Source organism: Rhinopithecus roxellana, chromosome 15 (genome assembly GCF_007565055.1).
Source record: "Rhinopithecus roxellana isolate Shanxi Qingling chromosome 15, ASM756505v1, whole genome shotgun sequence".
NCBI classification, from domain to species: domain Eukaryota; kingdom Metazoa; phylum Chordata; class Mammalia; order Primates; family Cercopithecidae; genus Rhinopithecus; species Rhinopithecus roxellana.
This window is the reverse complement of record NC_044563.1, coordinates 88,777,991-88,799,020: the sequence shown is the minus strand read 5'-3', so window position 1 is coordinate 88,799,020 and position 21,030 is coordinate 88,777,991. Positions and strand designations below refer to the sequence as shown.

General features: G+C 44.0%; 1 protein-coding gene across 1 annotated transcript; it reads left to right on the top strand.

The window, feature by feature from the left end:
* Nucleotides 1–1,013: 1,013 nt before the first annotated feature.
* On the top strand, nucleotides 1,014–17,760 carry NRIP3 (nuclear receptor interacting protein 3). Its single transcript, XM_010384838.1, has 7 exons — nucleotides 1,014–1,259; nucleotides 12,641–12,802; nucleotides 13,289–13,371; nucleotides 15,080–15,219; nucleotides 16,475–16,527; nucleotides 16,641–16,735; nucleotides 17,050–17,760. The coding sequence occupies exons 1-7, from the start codon at nucleotides 1,086–1,088 to the stop codon at nucleotides 17,063–17,065; spliced, it is 723 nt and encodes a 240-aa protein (XP_010383140.1). The 5' UTR covers nucleotides 1,014–1,085; the 3' UTR covers nucleotides 17,066–17,760.
* The last annotated feature ends 3,270 nt before the right edge of the window (nucleotides 17,761–21,030 follow it).

Below are 21,030 nucleotides of genomic sequence, written 5' to 3'. Positions count from 1 at the left end.
TCCAGGTCTGCTCCTGTGTGATGGGGTGGAGGGGGTTGTTGTGGTTTCCAAAATGGAAACATGGTTTGTATCAAATCACAATGTCGAGACCAGAATCCAGGATGCCTGAAGCCTGATTAGAATGGCTTAAAAGTACCTATTCAAGAAGAAAAACGGGTTCCAATCGCTCCTACTAAGGACGCTGGAGGGACGGTGAACGATTATTTAGATGCTAAGCCCTAGCACTTGAGAAAAACAGGTGCTTCTCTGGTCGGAGAGCAGATGTAGGGCTCGCAGCCGCGTGCGCTCCCGCGGAGGCGGGGGACCCTCGCCACTCCCCCGTCCCATGCCCGCCTGCGGGCTTCCGACCGCACCTGCTCCCCCGGCTCAGAAACGCGGGCCGGGTGCCCGGCTGCAGGTAGAGGGTGCCCGGTAGAGGAGGTCCCGAAAGGCTCCTCCACACGCTGCCCCCTCCCCAGTCACGTGGCCCGGTGGGTGGGGACCGACCTGAAGTTGGAAAAATCCCGACAGCTCCCAACTTTGGAGGGAGCCGCCAGTCCTCCGGGCCCGGGCGGTGGGCGCTGGAGCCCCGGCTGGCGGCGTGGAGGTGCGTTTCCGAGAAGCCGAGCAGCGGCGCGGGCGGCGGGACTCGAGGCATGGCCCGGCTGTCGGTTATCCCCGGGTCGGCCACGGTGTGGACAGGTAAGCAGGGACCCGCGGCCAGCGGCGGAGATGGCCGGGGCTGCCAGGGCATCGGGCCCCAGAGCCCACACCTGTCCAAGGGATGCCGGGCTCCCACGCAGGAGGGGGCGGTTGGGTGAAGAGGCCGCGGTGGATTCTCGGCCCGCCGAGTAACTCCCACCAGCGCCGCCTCCTCCTCTCCTGTTTTGCCACCGGGTGAGCAGAGCACGCGGGACGCCAGGGAGCCGCGCGGGGCGTGGACTCTGTGCCGGCCCCGCCCCCCGCGCGCGCACTGGCTGCTCCACGCGACGTCACACTCGGCTATAAAAGGCGCGGCGCGGGGCCCTTGCGGCGCTGGAAGAGCTTGAGCTCGAGGCTGAGGCTGCTAGGGAGCCGCGGGCGACCGGGCCGCCGGCGCCTCAAGGATGTTTTACTCAGGGCTCCTCACTGAGGGCGGCCGCAAGGAGACCGACATGCGGGAGGCAGCGTCGCTGCGACAGCAGCGCCGAATGAAGCAGGCAGTGCAGTTCATCCACAAGGACTCCGCCGACCTGCTGCCCCTGGACGGCCTCAAGAAGCTGGGCTCGTCCAAGGACACGGTGAGCCCCCGCCGCCGTTCTTGCCCCGGCCCCGGCGGCTTCGCGCCCGCGGTCTTCCGAGGCCCGGCCGTTGCGGCTTTCACTGAGTCACGGCCCGGCCCGCAGCTGCCCTTGGCTCGCGGTCGCTGCGTCGCGGATTCCTCCCCTTCCAGCACCCCTGCTGCGGTTTCGGTGGGGATTCCGTCCTAGCTTTTCTAGCTCGCCCTCCCCTCAGCTGTACCTCCTTCCTGGATGTCTCCTGTCCAGAAGAAGGAAGAGGTCCTGCCCTGCCCTCTTGCCCTCGGGTCTTCTTTCTCTCCCCTTATTCTTAATACCGAATTTTGTTCATGGGGCTTGTGCCTCCTACGCTGTGTGGCTGGTTCTATGACCCAGACAGAGGTGATTCCTAATGGCTTCGTGTGAGGGGGAAAGAAGTGGAAAGGGATTTTTTTTTGACAGTTGCCAGATCCAGAGGATTTTTGTTGAATCCATTGTCCCCCTATGCAAAATCCACTTCTCTAGTTTTGGTCCTATGTACCTTTGACCTTCCATCCTGAGTGGGGAGAGAGAAAAGGGGTCGAATGTGAAGGTTTCCTGAACCCCCAACATCTCTTCATCATTCTCTTCTCTTCCAGCCCCGCCCCCAAAGAGTGGGTAGAGGGAGGAAGCCAGGCTGCTCCATCTTACCAGCCAGCTAATGTGTGCATTTGGGGCTGGGGTGGTTGCAGTCTTTTTTTCTAGCACGGTTTTTCTTGGCATTAAGTAGAAGCACCCCAGGACCGGGGCCCTGGGGTCAAAAATGGTACTGTCCTCTTTCTATAGAATGAAAGGGTGACCAATATAAAGAACTGTATCTGTCATCCCTCAGCCTCTGTAGTGGTCCTGGGCCAAGTTTATGTTTAACTTTGTAGTTTTATCTGGAGTTTTCTTGTAGTTTGATTACTTTCTTGAATTTCACAATCGCTTTGTTCATTTGGGTGGTAATGTATGAAACACTAATTAAACGTCTTTTAACAAATGAAGTGGGTGCTCTGCATAATTTTTCTAGTATTTTTTATTTTAAGCTTTTGAAATGTTTAATTTTGGATGTGGTTGTTAGCTCTAATTCATTGAAATTGCCATTTCTGGCCCCAGGAGGGCAGAGCTTCTGCATCCATTTCCTTTTTTTTTTTTTAATTTAACAGCTCTAATGACACACAGGTACCAGTATAATTCTTCTCCTCCCTGCCATTAGTTGCTTCTGTGCAGGGTTTGTCTACTTCAGTTATCTTGCTCTGTTTTTTGAAAGTTGTGTTTTTTCGTTTTGCTTTGCTTTTTGCACAAGCCACAGGATAGTTTCCCTGATTTATGCTAACCCAGAGTGATGAGTGATTGAAATGTGCTCCTGCAAAAGAGGTAACTCTCTTTTCCCTTCTTTTACTTTAAAGCAATCTTGATTCATTTAACAAATCAGGTTCGAGAAATATTCTTTCCTTCAGGCCAAATAATCCTATCCTAGTTCCTAGAATGCTCATCAATCAATAAAGAAGGACGTATTATATTAAGAGAAGAATTAAAATATGGAATTTTTAAATGCCGGATTTGGTTGTCCCTGGTTGTCAAGGAGTCTCCTAGCCCTGAGAGCTACCTTAGCTTCCTTCTGCCTAGGATTTCTTATACTACTTCATGCTGTGTATGAATTCCATCCACTTTTCTGACTCCAGTCTGTCTCAGTTGAGTCACGAAGGGCTGATACCATAGAGCACAGGCAGCAGGCTGCAAAGAGGAAGGAGCCTCAAGAAGCAGGATATTGCCTTGAGTATGACACATACACATGGCAGTTGACTGTGAGGCTCTGAATCATGGTTCATGCTTTCTGTGCCCCACCGTCATGGAGTTGATTTCCCTCTCTCACTGTTTTCACACCTACAGTATACAAGTGATTGCACAGAACAGCCAGATTACAGAAACCGAGGCAGACTGAGGTAGGGCTAGGAGAGCCGCAAGCACTGGGGTGAGGCAGCATGCTTAAATTCTTGGAACTGTTGTTGCAGCCTCAGTACAATCTTAGAAGTGACCTTAGAAGTACATTATTATTGTTTTACTTTATAAATATATCTGGGATAGACTAATGTTGACTCAATTTTCTCTCACTGCAAGGGAAATTTGGAGGATGCTAAAATTAATTGAATAGTTATTACTTGAAGTAGTTTATAGTATAATCTCGACAGAAGGGGTCCAAGAAAAGGGAGAGGATAGCATCAGAGGGAGATAAGAGAGAGGAAAAATTAGTTGTAATTGACTTTTGGGTTTGTGAAGGTTGTAGGTTGTTTTTCCTCGTACTAGTAACCGATATTTAAATTATACTGCTGGGATTTCTGAATTATCTACCTCTTACTCTGCTGTTTCTGTAATGTTCACTGCTTGATCAGAAGGCAACCACAGGAAATCGAAGGGGGTCATGTTGTTTTGGCCCCAGGAAAGTGCCTTTGCCTATTTCTGTGTATATGGAGTTGGCTGATACAAAGTCTTCTGTGGAAATTATATTTTTGTCTGGCCCTTTTGCTTTTATCCTTTTATCTTGTATTGTTCATTCTGTATTAGATTAAGAACTAAAACCAGAGATATGAGTGAGTAATATTATATTTGATTTTTTTTTTAAGAGACAGGTTCTCACTTTATTGCCCAGGCTGGAATGCAGCTGCAGTCACATCTTACTGTAGCCTCGACCTCACAGGCTAAAGAGATCCTCCCATCTCAAACTCCTGAGTAGCTAGGATTACAGGTGCACACCACAACACCAGTCTAACTTTTGTATTTTTTGTAGAGATGGGATTTTGCCATATTGCACAGGCTGGTCTTGAACTCCTGGTCTCAAGTGATCTGCCCACTTTAGCCTCCCAAAGTGCTGGGATCACAAACATGAGCTACCACACCCAGCCCTGATTTTTTTTTTTTTTTTTTTTTTTTTTAAACTCGATGAAGCTGGAGAAAAACATCTCCATTCTTGTAAATTTGCCTGTTGTGATTTATCTTGTTTTAGCTACCAGGTTCATTAAAGTTTTTCTCATTGTGCTAAGGACTTTTTAATTTTTAAAAACAGTCATGTTATGTGATAAAGTGCTGTCTTTCCTAAATGATATTATACTTACCTGTATGCATTAGGCCATATTCTTACTTGTCTGGCAATAGAGTTTTTCTTCCCTACATATGATTGCTTCTGATCAGAGCTAAATGCTTTTTCAAAACTGACTAGAATTAGGAATGAGGCTGGGGGAAAGATGGTTGAACACAGTAAAGCAAACTTACCATAAAATACCTGAACAGAATCTGTCTATTGGAGCAGGTCTGTGTGGTGTGCCCTATAGATTAGCCATCCATATCACCACATTAAATTTTTATTTAATTTTTTTTTTTTTTTGTAGAGACACAGTTTCACTGTGTTACTAGGTTGGTCTCAAACTCCTGGCCTCAAGCAGTCCTGCCTCAGCCTCCCAAAGTGCTGGGATTATAGGCATGAGCTAGTGTACCTGGTCAGTACTATGTATCTTGAAAAACAGGACAGCCCTTGGAAAGCCAATATGTCAATAAACGAATGAGAACCACTTAACCACATTTATAAAACAGTCATAGACTGGGGATACAAGTAGTACAAACTCTTTAACATACAAATATTGAAGGGATTCTGAAAGAAAGAATTCAATGATGTTAATCAAGAAAGGCTTTTTGGCTGGGTCTGATGGCCCACACCTGTAATCCCAGCACTTTGGGAGGCCAAGGTAAGTGGATCACCTGAGGTCAGGAGTTCGAGACCAGCCTGGCCAACATGGTGAAACCTCATCTGTACTAAAAAGGCAAAAATTAGCTGGGTGTGGTGGTGCACGCCTGTAGTCCCAGCTACTCAGGAGGCTGAGGTGAGAGAATTGCTTGAACCCGGGAGGCGGAGATTTCAGTGAGCCAAGATTGTGCCACTGTACTTCAGCCTGGGAGACAGAGTGAGACTCCATCTCAGAAAAAAAGAAAGGCTTTTGAAGAAAGAAGGGGTAGAGATTTCTTTCAGTACCATGTCAAGAGCTGAGGATATAGCTGAAATCAAGACAGTCACGGTCCCTGCCCTTGTGCAGTTAACATGCTAGTAGGGCAGGGGTGAAATATAAACAAGTAAATACACAAAATAATTATGTATTTATAATTGCTATGAAAGAAATAGTGAGATTTGTTAGTAACTAAAGAGGTGACCTACCTACTTTAAGTTGTATGGTCAGGGAAGGTATCTGTGAGGAAATGATATTTGAACAGAGACCTGGAAGATAAGAGGGACCTAACTATTAGAAATGTTAGGGGAAGAACTTCAGGCAGAGGGGACAGCCGGTGCAAAGGGATTGGAATGGGAGAGGAATTTTGAGCAAGGAAGTGAGTGTGGATGGTGTTGAATCTGAATGAATAAAGGGAGAGTGGTTTGTATATGGAAGGAGAGGCAAGGACCAGTTGGTACAGAGCTGTATAGAGAAGGGTAAAAAGTTTGGTTTTTTTCCGAACAACAATGAGATACCATTGAAGGGTTTTGAGTAAAGTACTGTGTTATCTGACTTATGTTTTAAAAAGCTTACTCTGGTTTCCATGCAAAGAATGGACTGGAGAAGGGTAAAAGAAGAGGCAGAATGCAAGTTAAGAGGCTGTTGCAGTACAGATAAGAAATTACAGTGGTTTGGATTAGATTGGAGGTAGTAAAGATGGGGAGAAGCAGATCAATTCCAGGTATGTTTCACAGTACAATAGCACTTTTGATGGAAGGTCAGGAAATGAAAAAATCAAGAATGGATGTATGGTGGTGCCACTTACCAAGGTTGTTGGAAAGGAATTAACCCAACATGTTAAAACTGAACAAGACTTTGGAGCTCAAACCTCTTTTATTACTGATCAAGAGAGTAAGGTTTAGAGAAAAGTAATGCTCATAGAGATTAGTGATTCACCCAAGGTAATATGTGACAAGTGGTAATTTGCTGAAAGCAGAAAGCTTTCATGGAGTAATAATTTAAAAGATGAGATTGGGAAGGAGGATGAGTGGTAGTGGAAGGTCTTGAATGCTAAATCGAGGATTTTTCTTTGATTCAACTAGCAAGAGAACCACTGTAGGGGAAGAGGACCATGAAAGTAATGTTAGGAGATTGCTTGGGCTTAGCAGTAATAGTAAATGAAGAAGAAAATAAGAGGAGGCAGAATTTCACTCACTGAGATAGGGAATAAGGGAGAATGTGCAAGTTTTATAGAAAATATCAGTGGGATAAGTTACGTTCGAAGTGCCTGTGGAATGTTTAAGTAGAGAAGTTCAAAAAGGTAGTTGAATCTATGGGTCTAGAATTGAGGTGACATCTGGACATGAGATAGAGTCATCATCATAAAGGTAGTAATTTATGCAATGAAAACAGATAAAATTGCCCTGGCAGTATATGTGGAGTGACAAAGGACCAAAGATAGAGCAATGAGGAACACTAATATTTAAGAAATGAACACAGGCAAAGGAACCAGTGAAAGAGACAGGAACAGAATAAACAGGTGGTTTTAGAGGCCAGTGGAGGAGCATTTCAGGATAAATAAAATGTTGAGTTTATTGCAGCATTGTTTCTAATGGCAAACATATGGAAATAATCTAAATGCCCATTAGTAAATAGTTAAGGTATGTTTATACCACAAACTTGTCTGTCAAGGATTTGCTGTTTTAAAATGTAGAAACTAGGGCAGACCTAAGAAAGTAGATGCTAAGCTGGTTATAAGATAACCTGGTATTAGACCTGCCTAAGTTACATTGTGTGCGTGCACATGCTTTAGTTTTTGCATCTGGCAGACACTGTTAGTTGGCTAAATCATCACCCATTCTTAGCCCTTTTCTGTATGCCTGACTCCTCTATAGAGATTATAAAAGCTAAATTATCTCCCAATGTCTGTTAAAGTTAGGAGTGGCTATATGAGTTCTGACCAAGAAGATATGGGCAAAAAACTGCCGAAGGAACTTCTGGGAAAGCTTTTCCTTTTCTGATAAAAGCAATTGATGATGTTAGAGTAGTCCTTCCTCCTTTCTCATTTCTTGAATGTAGATATAATGCCTGGAGCTGGGGTATTCATCTGTGACCATGAAGGAATGTCCAAGAGAATTACAGAGCCAATAGCCCTGAAGTTGTTAAGCTGCTGAGTTAGTATCAGCAGCTTCTATCTCTAGACTTCTTGTTATGTGAGAGAAATAAATCTCCATTTAAACTGCTGTAAGTTGGCTTTTCTTGTGGCTGAACTCTTTTCTGCTACATGGGGTATATTTTTATTTAAAAATTTTTAATGTAAATAATTTAAAACTTAAAAAAATTTAAAGCTGTTGCTTGTGTTAGGGATCTCCATATCTCCAAGTAAATTCCAAGTAAATGGTGATACTGCTATTTCTTAATTAACTGTTTTCATCACTGTCTAGTCTTACTTGTCTTACTTTTTTTTTTTTTTTTTTTCCTGAGACAGAGTCTCCCTCTGTTGCCCAGGCTGGAGTGCAGTGGCACGATCTCAGCTCATTGCAACCTCCACAGTGAGTTCAAGTTATTCCCTTGCCTCAGCCTCCTGAGTAGCTGGAATTACAGGCACCTACCACCATGCCCGGCTAATTTTTGTATTTTTAGTAGAGATGGGATTTCACCATGTTAGCCAGGCTGGTCTCGAACTCCTGACCTCGTGATCTGCCCACCTTAGCCTCCCAAAGTGCTGGGATTACAGACCTAAGCCACTGCACCCGGCCTCAGATTTTTGAAGGCATTATTCTATTGTCTTTTAGCTTTGATTGTTACTGTTGAGTAGTCCTATACTATTCTGATTCCCAATCCTTTGTATTTTTATCATCTTTTTCTCTTTGGAATCTTGTGGGATCTTTGTCATCCATGCTATTCCAAAATTTCACAGTGATGTGAAATCTTGATGTGGATCTTTTTTCCTTCATTATGGTAGGCTCCATGTGGGGCCTTTCAATCTTTAAGCTCATGTCCTTCAGTTCTGGCTTAGTATGATACCCCACACTCCCCTTCAGCTGTTCTCGAAACCTGAAAGCCTAGCCAAGCTATCAACTAATCAGTCATTTTATTTACTCTTACAAGAAGAGTAAACTTTTGGCATTCTCCCCAGTTCTCTGGGTCAAGTGAGAGTCTTATGAAGAAGACTTTAGTCTATTTCCAACCCTAATTGTATCCATCAACTGTAGAGGTTCTGATACCTCTAACCCCTCAGCCTTTTAGTTTCAGTAAGACAACTGCTTTTACAGCTAGATGCAAATATATAATAGCTCAAACAAAATAGTTTCTTTTTTCTTTTCTTTTTTTTTTTTTTTTTTTTTTTTGTGTGTGAGATGGAGTCTCGCTCTGTCGTCCAGGCTGGAGTGCAGCGGCACTATCTCGGCTCACTGCAAGCTCCGCCTCCCGGGTTCACGCCATTCTCCTACCTCAGCCTCCTGAGCAGCTGGGACTACAGGCGCCCGCCACCACGCCTGGCTAATTTTTTGGATTTTTAGTAGAGACGGGGTTTCACCGAGTTAGCCAGGATGGTCTCGATCTCCTGACCTTGTGATCCGCCCGCCTCGGCCTCCCAAAGTGCTGGGATTACAGGCGTGAGCTACCGCACCCGGCCTATTTTTTCTTAAGTAACAGTATTAGTGGAAAAGTCAGCAAGACAGCCTCTTCCATATAGTCCTTTAGAGACAGTAGCTCTTCTGTCTTCAACATGTGGCCTCTGAGAAGGTTACCATAGTGGTCATCTCCACTGCAGCCAGTCGGAAGAGGAAAAGAATATGGAGAAGTATGCACAGGAGATTTTTATGGGTCAGGCATAGAAATGGTGCATGTCACTTCCACTCACATTCTATTCTGTAGAACTCAGTCATATGGCTATGCCTAACCGCAAGGAGGGCCAGGAAAGAATCGAGTATCTTCCTATGAAGAAGAGGAGAACAAGGATTTTAAAGAGCAACTGGCAGCCTCTGCTGCTTCAGCTCTCTGTGAAGTGAAATGGTATAAAGCACTTAGCTTTCTCTAGTCCAGGTCATTATTGCTGCTTTTCTGCCTGCTATTGAGATTCCAGAATTTTGTCAACATCTTTTTTTTCTTCTTTATCGTTCTTTTTGTTTTGTGGGTTTAGGACTTATTCTTTTACTGTCATTTTAGTGAAATTTTGACTGGAAGCAGAGGTAAATATGCAGCTATATTATTACTTAAGTTATGTAGGCATAGTAAAATGACCAGAGAAAAACATCTCTGAGGTTCATATGGGTTTGTTGGCTGTAAATTTTCTATTCCTGAACTATATTATTAATACTTTTTGGTTATCAAAGAGAATGAAAAGAATTATGTATAGTGACATAGAAAATGCCTTTTTGTTTTTTTGAGACGGAGTCTTGCTCTGTTGCCCGGGCTGGAGTGCAGTGGCCGGATCTCAGCTCACTGCAAGCTCCGCCACCCGGGTTCACGCCATTCTCCTGCCTCAGCCTCCTGAGTAGCTGGGACTACAGGCGACTGCCACCACGCCTGGCTAATTTTTTGTATTTTTAGTAGAGACGGGTTTCACTGTGTTAGCCAGGATGGTCTCCATCTCCTGACCTCGTGATCCACCTGCCTCAGCCTCCCAAAGTGCTGGGATTACAGGTGTGAACCACCGTGACCGGCCAGAAATTGCCTCTTATATGTTAAATGAAAATAGAAAATTTCAGAACAGTTTTATAGTATGTTTATTCTTTTATATGTTTATAAATGTATTAATATTTTTTGAAAGATATACTTCTAAATTTAATGGTCATTATTTGTCAGGAGTGGGACTGAGAAGGGTTTGAGAGATTGGGGAGGTTTTTGCTTTTAATTTTATTTATTTATGTATTTGTTCATTTATTTATTATTTTGAGATACAGTCTTGCTCTGTTGACCAGGCTGGAGTGCAGTGGTACGATCTAGGCTCACTGCAACCTCAGCCTCCTGGGTTCAAGCGATTCTTCTGCCTCCCCGTCTCTAGTCGCTGGGATTAAAGGTGCGTGCCACCACGCCTGGCCAATTTTTGTATTTTTTCTTTTAGTAGAGATGGCGTTTTGCAATGTTGGCCAGGCTGGTCTCAAACTCCTGACCTCAAGAGATCCGCCTGCCTCGGCCTTCCAAAGTGTTGGGATTATAGGTGTGAGTCACCGTGCCTGGCCTTTGCTTTTTATTTTATATATTTCAGTGATACTTAAATATTTTACATTGAGCATGTGTTTGAACCTTTTTTGGTTACTAAAGAACAAGTAAAGGAACAGTCAGCAGGGCCAAATTCACTAGAAAAATCTAGTAAAATTAAGGCTGAAAATGTCTACTGTATTTGGAAATCAGAGGTCATTATTGGTATGGGATAAGAAGTGATCTCAGTGAAGGAAATATGGGATATCAGGAAATAGATGTCATGGTTTAGGCTTTTTTAAAAAAGACCATTCCAGATAAGGAGGGTGATTAAAGGAGGTTGTAGAGTCAAGGCAGCAGGATCTGATGTTTTGTAGAGGAGTTTTCTCCCCAATATCTAGGAACTTTTAGTATGTTTTATAACTTGTGGAAGAAGAATCCAGTAGAAAGAGAGGAAAATACAGAAAAGGGATGAATTCAAGCAGAATGATTTCAGAACTTCCATTGTTTGCCTCATCTCTCCACTAATGATTAGGCTCCTTTGCAAGATTAAGAACCAGATACAGTGTTTAGCAAGACCAATGTAGGAAGACATCCCCAAACTTTAGGTAAGAGGGCTTTGTTTAGATGGTCTTTGAAACTCCTTCCAGTCTTCACTTCTACAGGTCCAGTTTTATCTGAGTAGGTCCTAGATGTAAGCACGGATATAACAGAAACAAACACCCTGCTTTAGTATGGCTTGAGCTAGGAATCCAGTCTTACTGGTGAGAGAGATTTGAATGAAGCATTTTTGTTTCTTTTGAGAAGCAAAGCATTCTCCCAGTGTTGCATCAGAAAATCTGACAGAGTTAGCACTTCCTCCAGCTCCTTGTCAAGCTAAGAAGCTCTCATTTTCTTTACAAGTGCCTCTCCCTCCACTTTTCCCAAAGATACCAATTTAGAATGTGCTTTGCCAAGAATCAGTGTATTTCGGGAATCCATTTCTTCATCTCACTAGGGTTACAATGAGTCATGGCTGTGACTCCATTCTTCCTTAGGAATCTGAAAGGTGGCAGATACTGAAGACCTCCAGTGCCAGCCCCTCCCCTTGAAAGGTTCTAGGCTCTGGGCTTCTAAGAGTGACTTCCTTCCCCATAGAATCAGAGTGTCATCTGGTATATGTTAGATAGAAACTTGGGGTGAAACACTCTCCTTTGAGGGATTTTAGGTGAAACACTCTCCTTTGAGGGATTTTAAATGCTGTTGTACCTGGGCATAAGATATTTGTGTATACAGATTTCTCCAGTCAAAGGATTTCTTTTCAAGAGATATCTTAAATTTTCTGGAGGCTACTTTGAATAGGAACAGTGGAGCATGATTATATCTGCCCTAGGAACTCTCCTAAGCTCTATCAAAGTGCAGACTTAAACTCACACTTCTCATTCTGCTTCTTAACATTAGGCATCTTGGCATGCATATAAGGTCTAATTAAGTCTCCTGCTTCTTGGTCGGTGTCTTCCCCCTTCATACCTCCACTTTTGGGCCATTGAAGGGAAGGGAAATGGATGATAAGATAGGGCAGGAGAAACCAGTGTTTTGAGGTCCAGAGGATGCCAGCAATGATGATTCTTACATGTTCTGTCAGGTTTCAAAGTGTGTCTGCTGAGAGGCTTGCTCAGCAAGTGTGAATTCCTGTCTTTTCACCCTATCCACCCATGGAGAGCCAGCCCACAGGAGAGCCAGCCACTAAGGTATCTGCAGGCTGCATCTGAAAGATAAGAGAGTGAGACTTGACACAGAAGTAGGCAGAGCTTTTGAATACCGATGTTAGCTAAGTTTCTTCAGCCTATGAAAATGAGCTGCCGTTTCTATAGGGCAGTGATTTGCTGTCACCTGGGAACATACAGAGATCACTTATTCTAGACTAAGACCACTTTTCCCTTGAAATGCTCTTGTAAGGGGAAGAAAGGTAACAGGCCTAGGTTAGTCCAAATAACAAGGGCCCTCAGTTCTCTTAAGCCCTAGAATATTTATCGGCCCTCTCCACATTTCCCAGTGTCATATCTTGCATTTTCATTCATTCAGGGTGGCCTACTGCAAATTGGTTTATGGTACCTGCTCTGACAATACCAGTGAAGTCCTCACTTGAAGGAAGTATAAATGAGAAACAAAGGTAGAGCTCAGTTATGGGAGGCTCCTTCATTATTTTTATGGTACCTGGGGGACAATGGGAAAGAGGGATGTGGCTTGTCACTAAGAAGTCTCTGCTTTCTGTCCCTCAAGCAACCCCATAATATTCTGCAGAGGCGCCTCATGGAAACCAACCTGTCTAAGCTCCGAAGTGGCCGTGTCCCTTGGGCCTCTAAGACGAACAAACTCAATCAGGCTAAGTCTGAGGGGCTAAAGAAGCCTGAGGAGGATGACATGATTTTGGTTTCTTGCCAGGTAATGTTCTGAGAACAGCTTTTCCAGGGTTTTCTGGAAAGTAGGATGTGGGACCCTCTCCCCCTGACTTTATAGAGTATGGGTCTCATGGAATTCATAAGTAAGTTTTAAAAGGGCCACTCTATGCAACACTGGAAGTGTATGCGGCATTTAGTATGCACGTGTGTCTTCATGGGAAGAAGGAACAAAGCTTTCATCGGATTTACAAATGGGTATGTGATTAAAAAAAAAAGTTTAAGAGCTATTTGTTATATGGCACAGAACATCTAGAGTTTTTTGGGGGATCTCTGTCAGCCCTGGATTCAGCAGGAACAAGAGCCAGTCAAAGGCAGACTTAGCAGTGGGTAAAGATGGGACACTATAACCCATAATTGGGAGGATGCCCTCCAACCCTGCCTTTCATATGACATCTGCTGCTTGCTGTCTGCATCTCCTTTCCCTTCCGCTTCTCTGGCTCTTGTTGAACAGTACATTTCCTCCCCACAGTGTGCTGGAAAGGATGTGAAAGCCTTGGTTGACACAGGCTGCCTATATAATCTCATCTCTTCGGCCTGTGTGGACAGATTGGGGTAAGTAGCCACTTGTGCTGAGTGGAACTTAGATGTGAGTGTACTCTTCGCTTGACTCTATTTTATGGTTAGAGATGGTGAGCATCTCTACGGCAGCTCAAAGAGAAGTATGCAGAGTTCAGATCTCAGCTGGAACTGGAGTCCTTAGTAGAGGGGAGGAGTGGTGGTTTATCAGGCAAGTGGAGAAATCAGTGAGCATGGAAACCTTTGGCTTTCTGTTAACTCCTCCTATTAAGTTTTGAGCAAAGACCTCTGAACTTGAATGAGAGAGCCTGAGACCTCTGGCTCATTGTGTGCCCTGCCCTGATCCACTAGACAGCAAATTAAAAGGAGCTGTCCTGTTGGTATACTCCATCTAGATGAATAAAAGTAGGGATGTGGATGGCCTCAGCTTACTCAGAGTCTCTGGAGGATGCACTGCCTGTCCGCAAGAAACATCCATCAGAACTGAGAATAGGACTGCAGCTGCCACTGCGCCTGGGCCTGGGCCTGGGCCATCATAAAAATGATTAGCCAGTAGTTTATTTTGTTTGTTTTGTGTGGTGGAGCCTCACTCTGTTGCCCAGGCTGGAGTGCAGTGGTGCAATCTCGGCTCACTGCAACCACCGCCTCCTGGGCTCAAGCGATCCTCCTGCCTCAGCTTCCTGAGTAACTGGGACTACAGGTGTGCATCACCATGCCTGGCTAATTTTTTGTATTTTTTGTAGAGAGGGGGTTTTGCCATGTTGCCCAGGATGGTCTTCAACTCCTGGGCTCAAGCAATCTGCCCGCTTCAGCCTCCCAAAATGCTAGGATTACAGGTGTGAGCCACTGCACCCAGCCCTGAGCTTTTTATGTGGTGAAAAGATGAAGTATAGTGCAACATGATGGTTCCAGAAAGACTAATATGTCCTGGTGCATAATTAGGCAGCAGACTGCCATGATTCCAGAGGAATTAATAACCATCTGTAAAACTGCAATTATTTTTCTTTTGGATGGGCTGTAACATCAAAAGAGAGGAAATAGAGGAAAGCAGAAGTATTGGCACAGAAAGTCCATAATTAAGTATTTATCCACCAACCCATAATAGCTCTGGTGCTAGCTATTACAATCAGCTTACGTAACATGTGAAACCTTGGTACTTTTTCTTTCCTTCCTCCCCTGCACAGACAAGTTAAATTAACAAGGATTTTCTCCATGATATTCCTTGCTGATACGAATATCAGTGCACTTACCAAATAAGTACTTGCCTCCACTAACATTATAGTCTAAGACAGACTGATGAAGACAGAATGAAATAGAAAGGACAATGAGAAAATTAGACATTGAACAAAGCACCTTCTAAAATTAGGATTAACCTGACTTCTCTGGTATCTGTTACTCACAGATCGGTAAAAGGACATGTTAACTCAATTGCCTCACACAATGGTGGGGACAGTAGGATACAGAATAGGATTCTCTGAATATGTTAGTTCCCCTGTCTTCACCAATAGACATAAGTGATGTAAGGTTTTTGAGAACGGGAGATGAGTTTTTAGTGTTTTTATATCCCCCTGGCATGTTTAGGACAAAGTGCTGAAACAACAAATGTAGGATGGCTAGCACTTTTCAGTAAATTAATCCCAGGAGATCCCTGGAGAATTCCAGTTGTAGGTCAGAAAGTACGCATTGCAGGATTCTATCAGGAATCTCTGTCAAGGGGATTTTGGTATCTTCCTTTTTGGTGCAGACTCAAGGAGCTTGTCAAATCCCACAAGCATGAAGGAGAAAAGCTTTCTCTACCCCGGCATCTCAAAGTAGTGGGCCAGATTGAACACCTAGTGATCACACTGGGCTCTCTCCGCCTGGACTGCCCAGCAGCTGTGGTTGGTAAGCAGAATTGAGGGCGGGACCTATGGACCCTAACTTAAACCCTCTCCCTACCCCCAACAAAACCTCATGAGATCTCATGCCTGTAAATACTGACTTTTTCAAAATGGTTCCCATTTTTCTGTACTATAGATCTTGTCCCAATTTTTGGTCTCCAAAGTACTAGATGGGCCCTGAGCTACATTCAAGACATGTTGAGAATCAATCAGTAAAACAAATGTGGAGGTCAGATAAAAAAAAATTCAAGGAGCAAGAGGCGAGCACAGTGGCTCATGCCTGTAATCCCAGCACTTTGGGAGGCCAAGGTGGGCAGATCACCTGAGGTTGGGAGTTCAAGACCAGCCTGACCAACATGGAGAAACCCCATCTCTACTAAAAATACAAAATTAGCTGGGACTGGTGGCGCATGCCTTTAATCCCAGCTACTTGGGAAGCTGAGGTAGGAGAATTGCTTGGACCCGAGAGGCGGAGCAGAGATCGCACCACTGCACTCCAGCCTGGGCAACAAGAGTGCAACTCCATGTCAAAAAAAAAAGAGCAAGAAAACACATTTTTATGTACAGGTGAAAATGTCCCCTGAGAGCTTTCCATGAACTAGAGACAGAGCAACTTACTCCTTTGCCATAAATCCCTTGATAATTTCCCACCACTTTCCACACTTCTCATACATTTTATTCTTGACTACTCCAAGTTATTGGTCTTTGTCTAAAGACCTTTGCCCTTTAGAGTAAAAAAGACCTGAGTTTGCATCTTGGCTCTATTGCCTTGTAACTTTAATGATCTAGGAAAATTACTTAATACAACACAGGCTTGACCACGTGCGGTGGCTCACGCCTATAATCCCAGCACTTTGGGAGGCCAAGGTGGGTGGATCACCTGGGGTCGGGAGTTTGAGAGAAGCCCGGCCAACATGGTGAAACCCCGTCTCTACTAAAAATACAAAAATTAGCTGAGTGTGGTGGTGGGCGCTGGTAATCCCAGCTACTCAGGAGGCTGAGGCAGAATTGCTTGAACCTGGGAGGCAGAGGTTGCAGTGAACTGAGATTGCGCCACTGCACTCCAGCCTGGGCAACAAGAGCAAAACTCCATCTCAAAAAATAAAAAAGTAAAAATAACAAAAAAATAAAAATAACACATGCTCAATATATGCTTATTGGATGTTATTGGGTGGATGGGTGGAACCTAATAGTGATTAGGCTGACTTCTAAGCAAGCGTGGAAATGGCTAAATCTTAATCATCTTTTTGTTTTATTAGATGACAATGAGAAAAACTTGTCCCTTGGTCTACAGACTCTCCGATCTCTGAAGGTAAGACTGACTCCTCTTACCCCTTGATACTTCCTCTCTGAGGCAGGTATCCTCTTACACAGGAACTCATAGTGGTATCACTGACAAGTTACCAGTGATTCTCCTGTTTTCAGTGCATCATAAACTTGGATAAGCACCGGCTGATCATGGGGAAGACAGACAAGGAAGAAATCCCTTTTATGGAGACAGTCTCTTTGAATGAAGACAAGTGAGTGCCCAAGTGGATCAGATCAAGTCACATCCATTTGTCATGAGCTGCGAGCAGGGCGGTGGTGGTTCTTAGACAGGACATGGGGTTGTATCCTGTCTTTGGCTTTCAGTTATACTACAGATCTACCCTTCCCCACACCCAGAGTTCACCATCCCATAAAAGTCTGTAGTGCACACATCAGAGTGAGCAATGGTCATGTCACACAGAGTGGTAGGGAAATGAGTGGCTTTGAAAGCAAAATTTTACTTGCCTTCAGCTTAACTTTTTCTGAATATGGCATTATTTCTTCTGATATTTATTTCTCATTTCAGCACTTCAGAAGCATAACTACAGCCTGCAGCATGTCTGCACATGTGCATACACACCGGGTTGACAGATTGAGAAAACTGGGTTTGAACCAAATGCCGTAGCAACTTGCTGTGGACCAAGTCCTTCCATTTAATAGAAGCTCTAGGGGCTCCTTCCCATTCAGACCTCTCTAGACTATAGTCTGTGCTTAGAGATCTTGTCTGGTTATAGCCATTGTTTTTTACTCCTTTGATCACTTAATTTATAGACCTTTTTTGACACTGCCAGTCTCACTTGTGGCCTATTTCTCTGCTGTTTCCAGGAATTTGCTTTTATTAGTCAAGTATAGGGGCTGCCAGGTTCTGTGTCTCCATAGATATATTTGCTTCTTTTCCTATAGCTAAAATGTATAATAAACAGGAACCTGACCTTTACCTCCTTTCAGCTGTTTCAAACAGGTGCCAGGATACCTATGTCTTGGAATTAGAGTTTCTTCAAATTGATTAATTGATTTCTCAAGTATGGATTACATGAAAGAGCCCAGGGACATCATCTATTACAGTTTAACTCTTTCATTTAAAGGTCCAGAGAGGCAAGTGAATTGTCTAAGTTCATATATTAGGTCAGTGACTGAAGGGACCGAGAACGCAGACTTGATTTCCAAGCCAAGGCTCCCATGCTGCCTCATTTGTATTCAAGCCTTTAACAGGAGGGCAAAGAGGTGAGAATGTGTTTAAAAAAAAAAAAAAAAAAAAAAAAAAGGCAGAGCAGGGGAGGAATATGCTCTGGAGATGGATGCTAGGATGATTTGGGTAGCTCTCCCTCCTGTGTGCCAAGCCCACTAAAAGTTCCTTGCCCCAAACTGTCACATTTAGGCCCTCATCTTGGTGCCTAAAAACTGAGCATACAAAGATGAATGAAATGGTTTCTCATTGTGAACCTCTTGGAGGAAAGGAGGAACCACAGACAGAGGAATATTAATCCCTCTCTGAGATGGAATTGAAGGCTTAAGTAAATCAGAGTGTCACTGTCAGATGTTGATTACTCCCAAGATTCAATCAGCATTTCTGCCTATCCTGTTATGTGTCTGCCAAGGACTTAAGTAGCTGGAAACCAGAAGTAGAGAAAGTGGGGGGGTGGGGAAGAGCAAGGCCAGAACAGAAGGGAGTTGAATGAATAGAATCAATTGGTGGAGAGGCCTACCTAGATAAACCTTTCTGGGAGGTAGGGAATGACATTTTCAGGCAAGGAATTGAGATGTTCATTTCTGTCCTGGTACAAGGAAAGAGGCAGAGAAGGAGCCAACAATGTTAAAGACAACTTTTTATAACTGCCCAGTATTTCCTGACCCCTCTCAAAGGTTGGGGAGAATACAAGGTTTCTTGAAGTTTTTGATTGGGGTGTCACATTAGGCATGCAGGTGTCTGTAATGGAATCTCCCTTTCAGTTTGGTCATAGAAGTGCTTGGACAAGTCAGAAAAATAGCTAGCTGTGGATATCCCTTTAAGATATTCCCAAGTCTACCCTGCATCATAGCAGTAGTTCTCAGTGTTTTTGTTTAAAGGATCCCACTTTGAACTTTGCCAAGTACTACCAACTACCTTGTCTGGTGTTCAGCAACTGCCCCTACCAAACAACCCTTTGGAACTCTGAATGATTTGGGCCTCACAAGCTCCCTAAAGGCTAGGAACTTGGTGACCATCATTTGAACAACTAGGCAGCCATACTGCAGTCAGTTGTCATGGGGTCATTCCCTATCATTCCCCCTCCTATCAGCCTCTACCTAAGGAAGCTAGATAGAAAGCTAACCACAGCCACAGTTGGGAGGCTACATCTAAAGCTCAGCAGGGGTGATCCCAGGGTTACCAGCCTTCAGCACTCCCTCTGGCAACACCCCATTCTCCTACCTAGTGGGGACATGTACCTTTCCACTGAAGACTCTCCATGCTCCTTCCCTACCTTTCACGGCAGTACTTTGGCCTGCCTCTTACCCTGGTACAAAGTTGAAGTAAAGTTCACCCTTTACTTCCCTACTTGAAAGTTCTACTCTGAGCCTTAACTCTTGGCCACAGTGAGGCATGCTGAAGTTTCCTTCTGGTTTATTCTTTTTTTTTTTTTTTTTTGAGACGGAGTCTCACTCTGTCACCAGGCTGAGATGCAGTGGTGCAACCTTGGCTCGCTGCAATCTCCACCTCCCGGGTTCAAGCTATTCCCCTGCCTCAGCCTCTGGAGTAGCTGGGACTGCAGGTGCATGCCACCGCACCGGTTGTTTTTTTTTTTTTTTTGTATTTTAGCAGAGTTGGAGTTTCACTATGTTGGCCAGGATGGTCTTGATCTCCTTACCCCGTAAGGAGTATCTGCCCACTTTGGCCTCCCAAAGTGCTGGGATTACAGGCGTAAGCCACCGCACCCGGTCCGTTCTGGTTTATTCTTATTTGGATTCCAATTCCCCATGGACTGCGTGAGGCCAGGAACTCTCAAGTTCTGGAAAGATATGACTGCTTCTGGCCCTTTGAGTTTATGATGATATGGTATCGGGGATGATTAGATAACTTTTAGTGATTCTTCTGGCCTCTGAAGATTAGTCAATAATTTTCTAGTTTTGGAATTGAAATAGTTGGGGTGAACTCAGCTTTAGATATAATCTCATTTAATGCAGTCAAAACATTTGAATTTTCTAACCAAATAATTATGTTTTAAATCCCAGGCTTGATAGAGGCTCCGAAAAATGTCTTGAGACAATTATGGGAAGTCTTGAGCTTCATTCACTTTCTTTAAATGCCTCCAAGTTGATTACTCTCCTAGCCCACATCTTCTTGATATGCATGAGGAAGCACTGGGTCTAATTTTTTGGGGCTGGGAAGGTAAGAAGGTGAGGTCAGTTTTTCCCAGGAGTCCTAAAAAATTCTGGTACCTTAGATTGAGGGTGTGGGAGAAAGGGTGTCTACCCATGTCATAGTTCTGAAAATAGGCAGTAGCATGAAGTACCAAACCTGTCTCATTCCTTATTAGATGTCTATCTCAAATACAGGGAGTTTGAAAAATGTTGTTTTTATCATTTGATATTTCCATGCCTGACTCATTTGGGAAAATAACGTTTTCTGACTTTCTATTTCCTTGCCCTGCACAGACCCTACCTGGTACAGTTTTCTATTTCTTAGCTCAAAGTGTCTAAACAATGGGTTGCCTGGTATGTCAGCTGCCCTCACTCTTGTGTAATAGAAATATATTTCCAGGCTGGGGACGTGGAGGAGGCGAACTGGATTCCTCTCTCCTCCTGTTGCCGGGCCTCTCTGCATTGGCACTTTATCCTTTCAGTGTTTCTGGCTGTGTTGGGTTTATTTGTGAGACTGATGTAACAATAAAGTGAAATCTTCCCCTCTCTGTGGTTGTCTAACAAAGTTTTTGTGTCAGGGCCCCAGTCTGGAAGGTAGGGGAGACCAAGTACAGTCTAATTGCATCAGCATTTTTCTCTTAGGATCTTCTGTTCCTCCATTGCTACTGGCCCTTCAGGTGTCTCTTATTGACTGTATGTCGAGCAAATTAGTGAACCTCACTGAGCTTGGTTTTGTAATCTATAAAACAGAAGTAATAAAGGTGCTTATCTCACAGTGTCAAATGAGAAAATCCATATAGAGTGGTTGGCATATGGTAGTCACTCAGAGCTTCATATACGGGAACAATCTTTTATGGTGGGCCAGTCAACAGTCTGAGAGAACACTTCTAGAAAAGGAAATATAGCTGGACACGGTGGCTCACACCTGTAATCCCAGCACTCTGGAAGGCTGTGGCTGGAGGATTACTTGAGCCCAGGAGTTCAAGACCAGCCTGGACCACATAGCAAGACCCCTTCTCTACAATTAAAAAAAATTTTTTTTATTATACTTTAAGTTCTAGGGTACATGTGCACAACGTGCAGGTTTGTTACATATGTATACATGTGCCATGCTGGTGTGGTGTACCCATTAACTCGTCATTTACATTAGGTATATCTCCTAAAGCTA

Coding starts and splice junctions, on each gene's coding strand:
- NRIP3 (XM_010384838.1), top strand. CDS start 1,086: ATGTTTTACTCAGGGCTCCTCACTGAGGGCGGCCGCAAGGAGACCGAC. Junction 13,372..15,079: donor GCCTGTGTGGACAGATTGGG/GTAAGTAGCCAC, acceptor TTTTTGGTGCAG/ACTCAAGGAGCTTGTCAAAT. Junction 15,220..16,474: donor CTGCCCAGCAGCTGTGGTTG/GTAAGCAGAATT, acceptor TTGTTTTATTAG/ATGACAATGAGAAAAACTTG.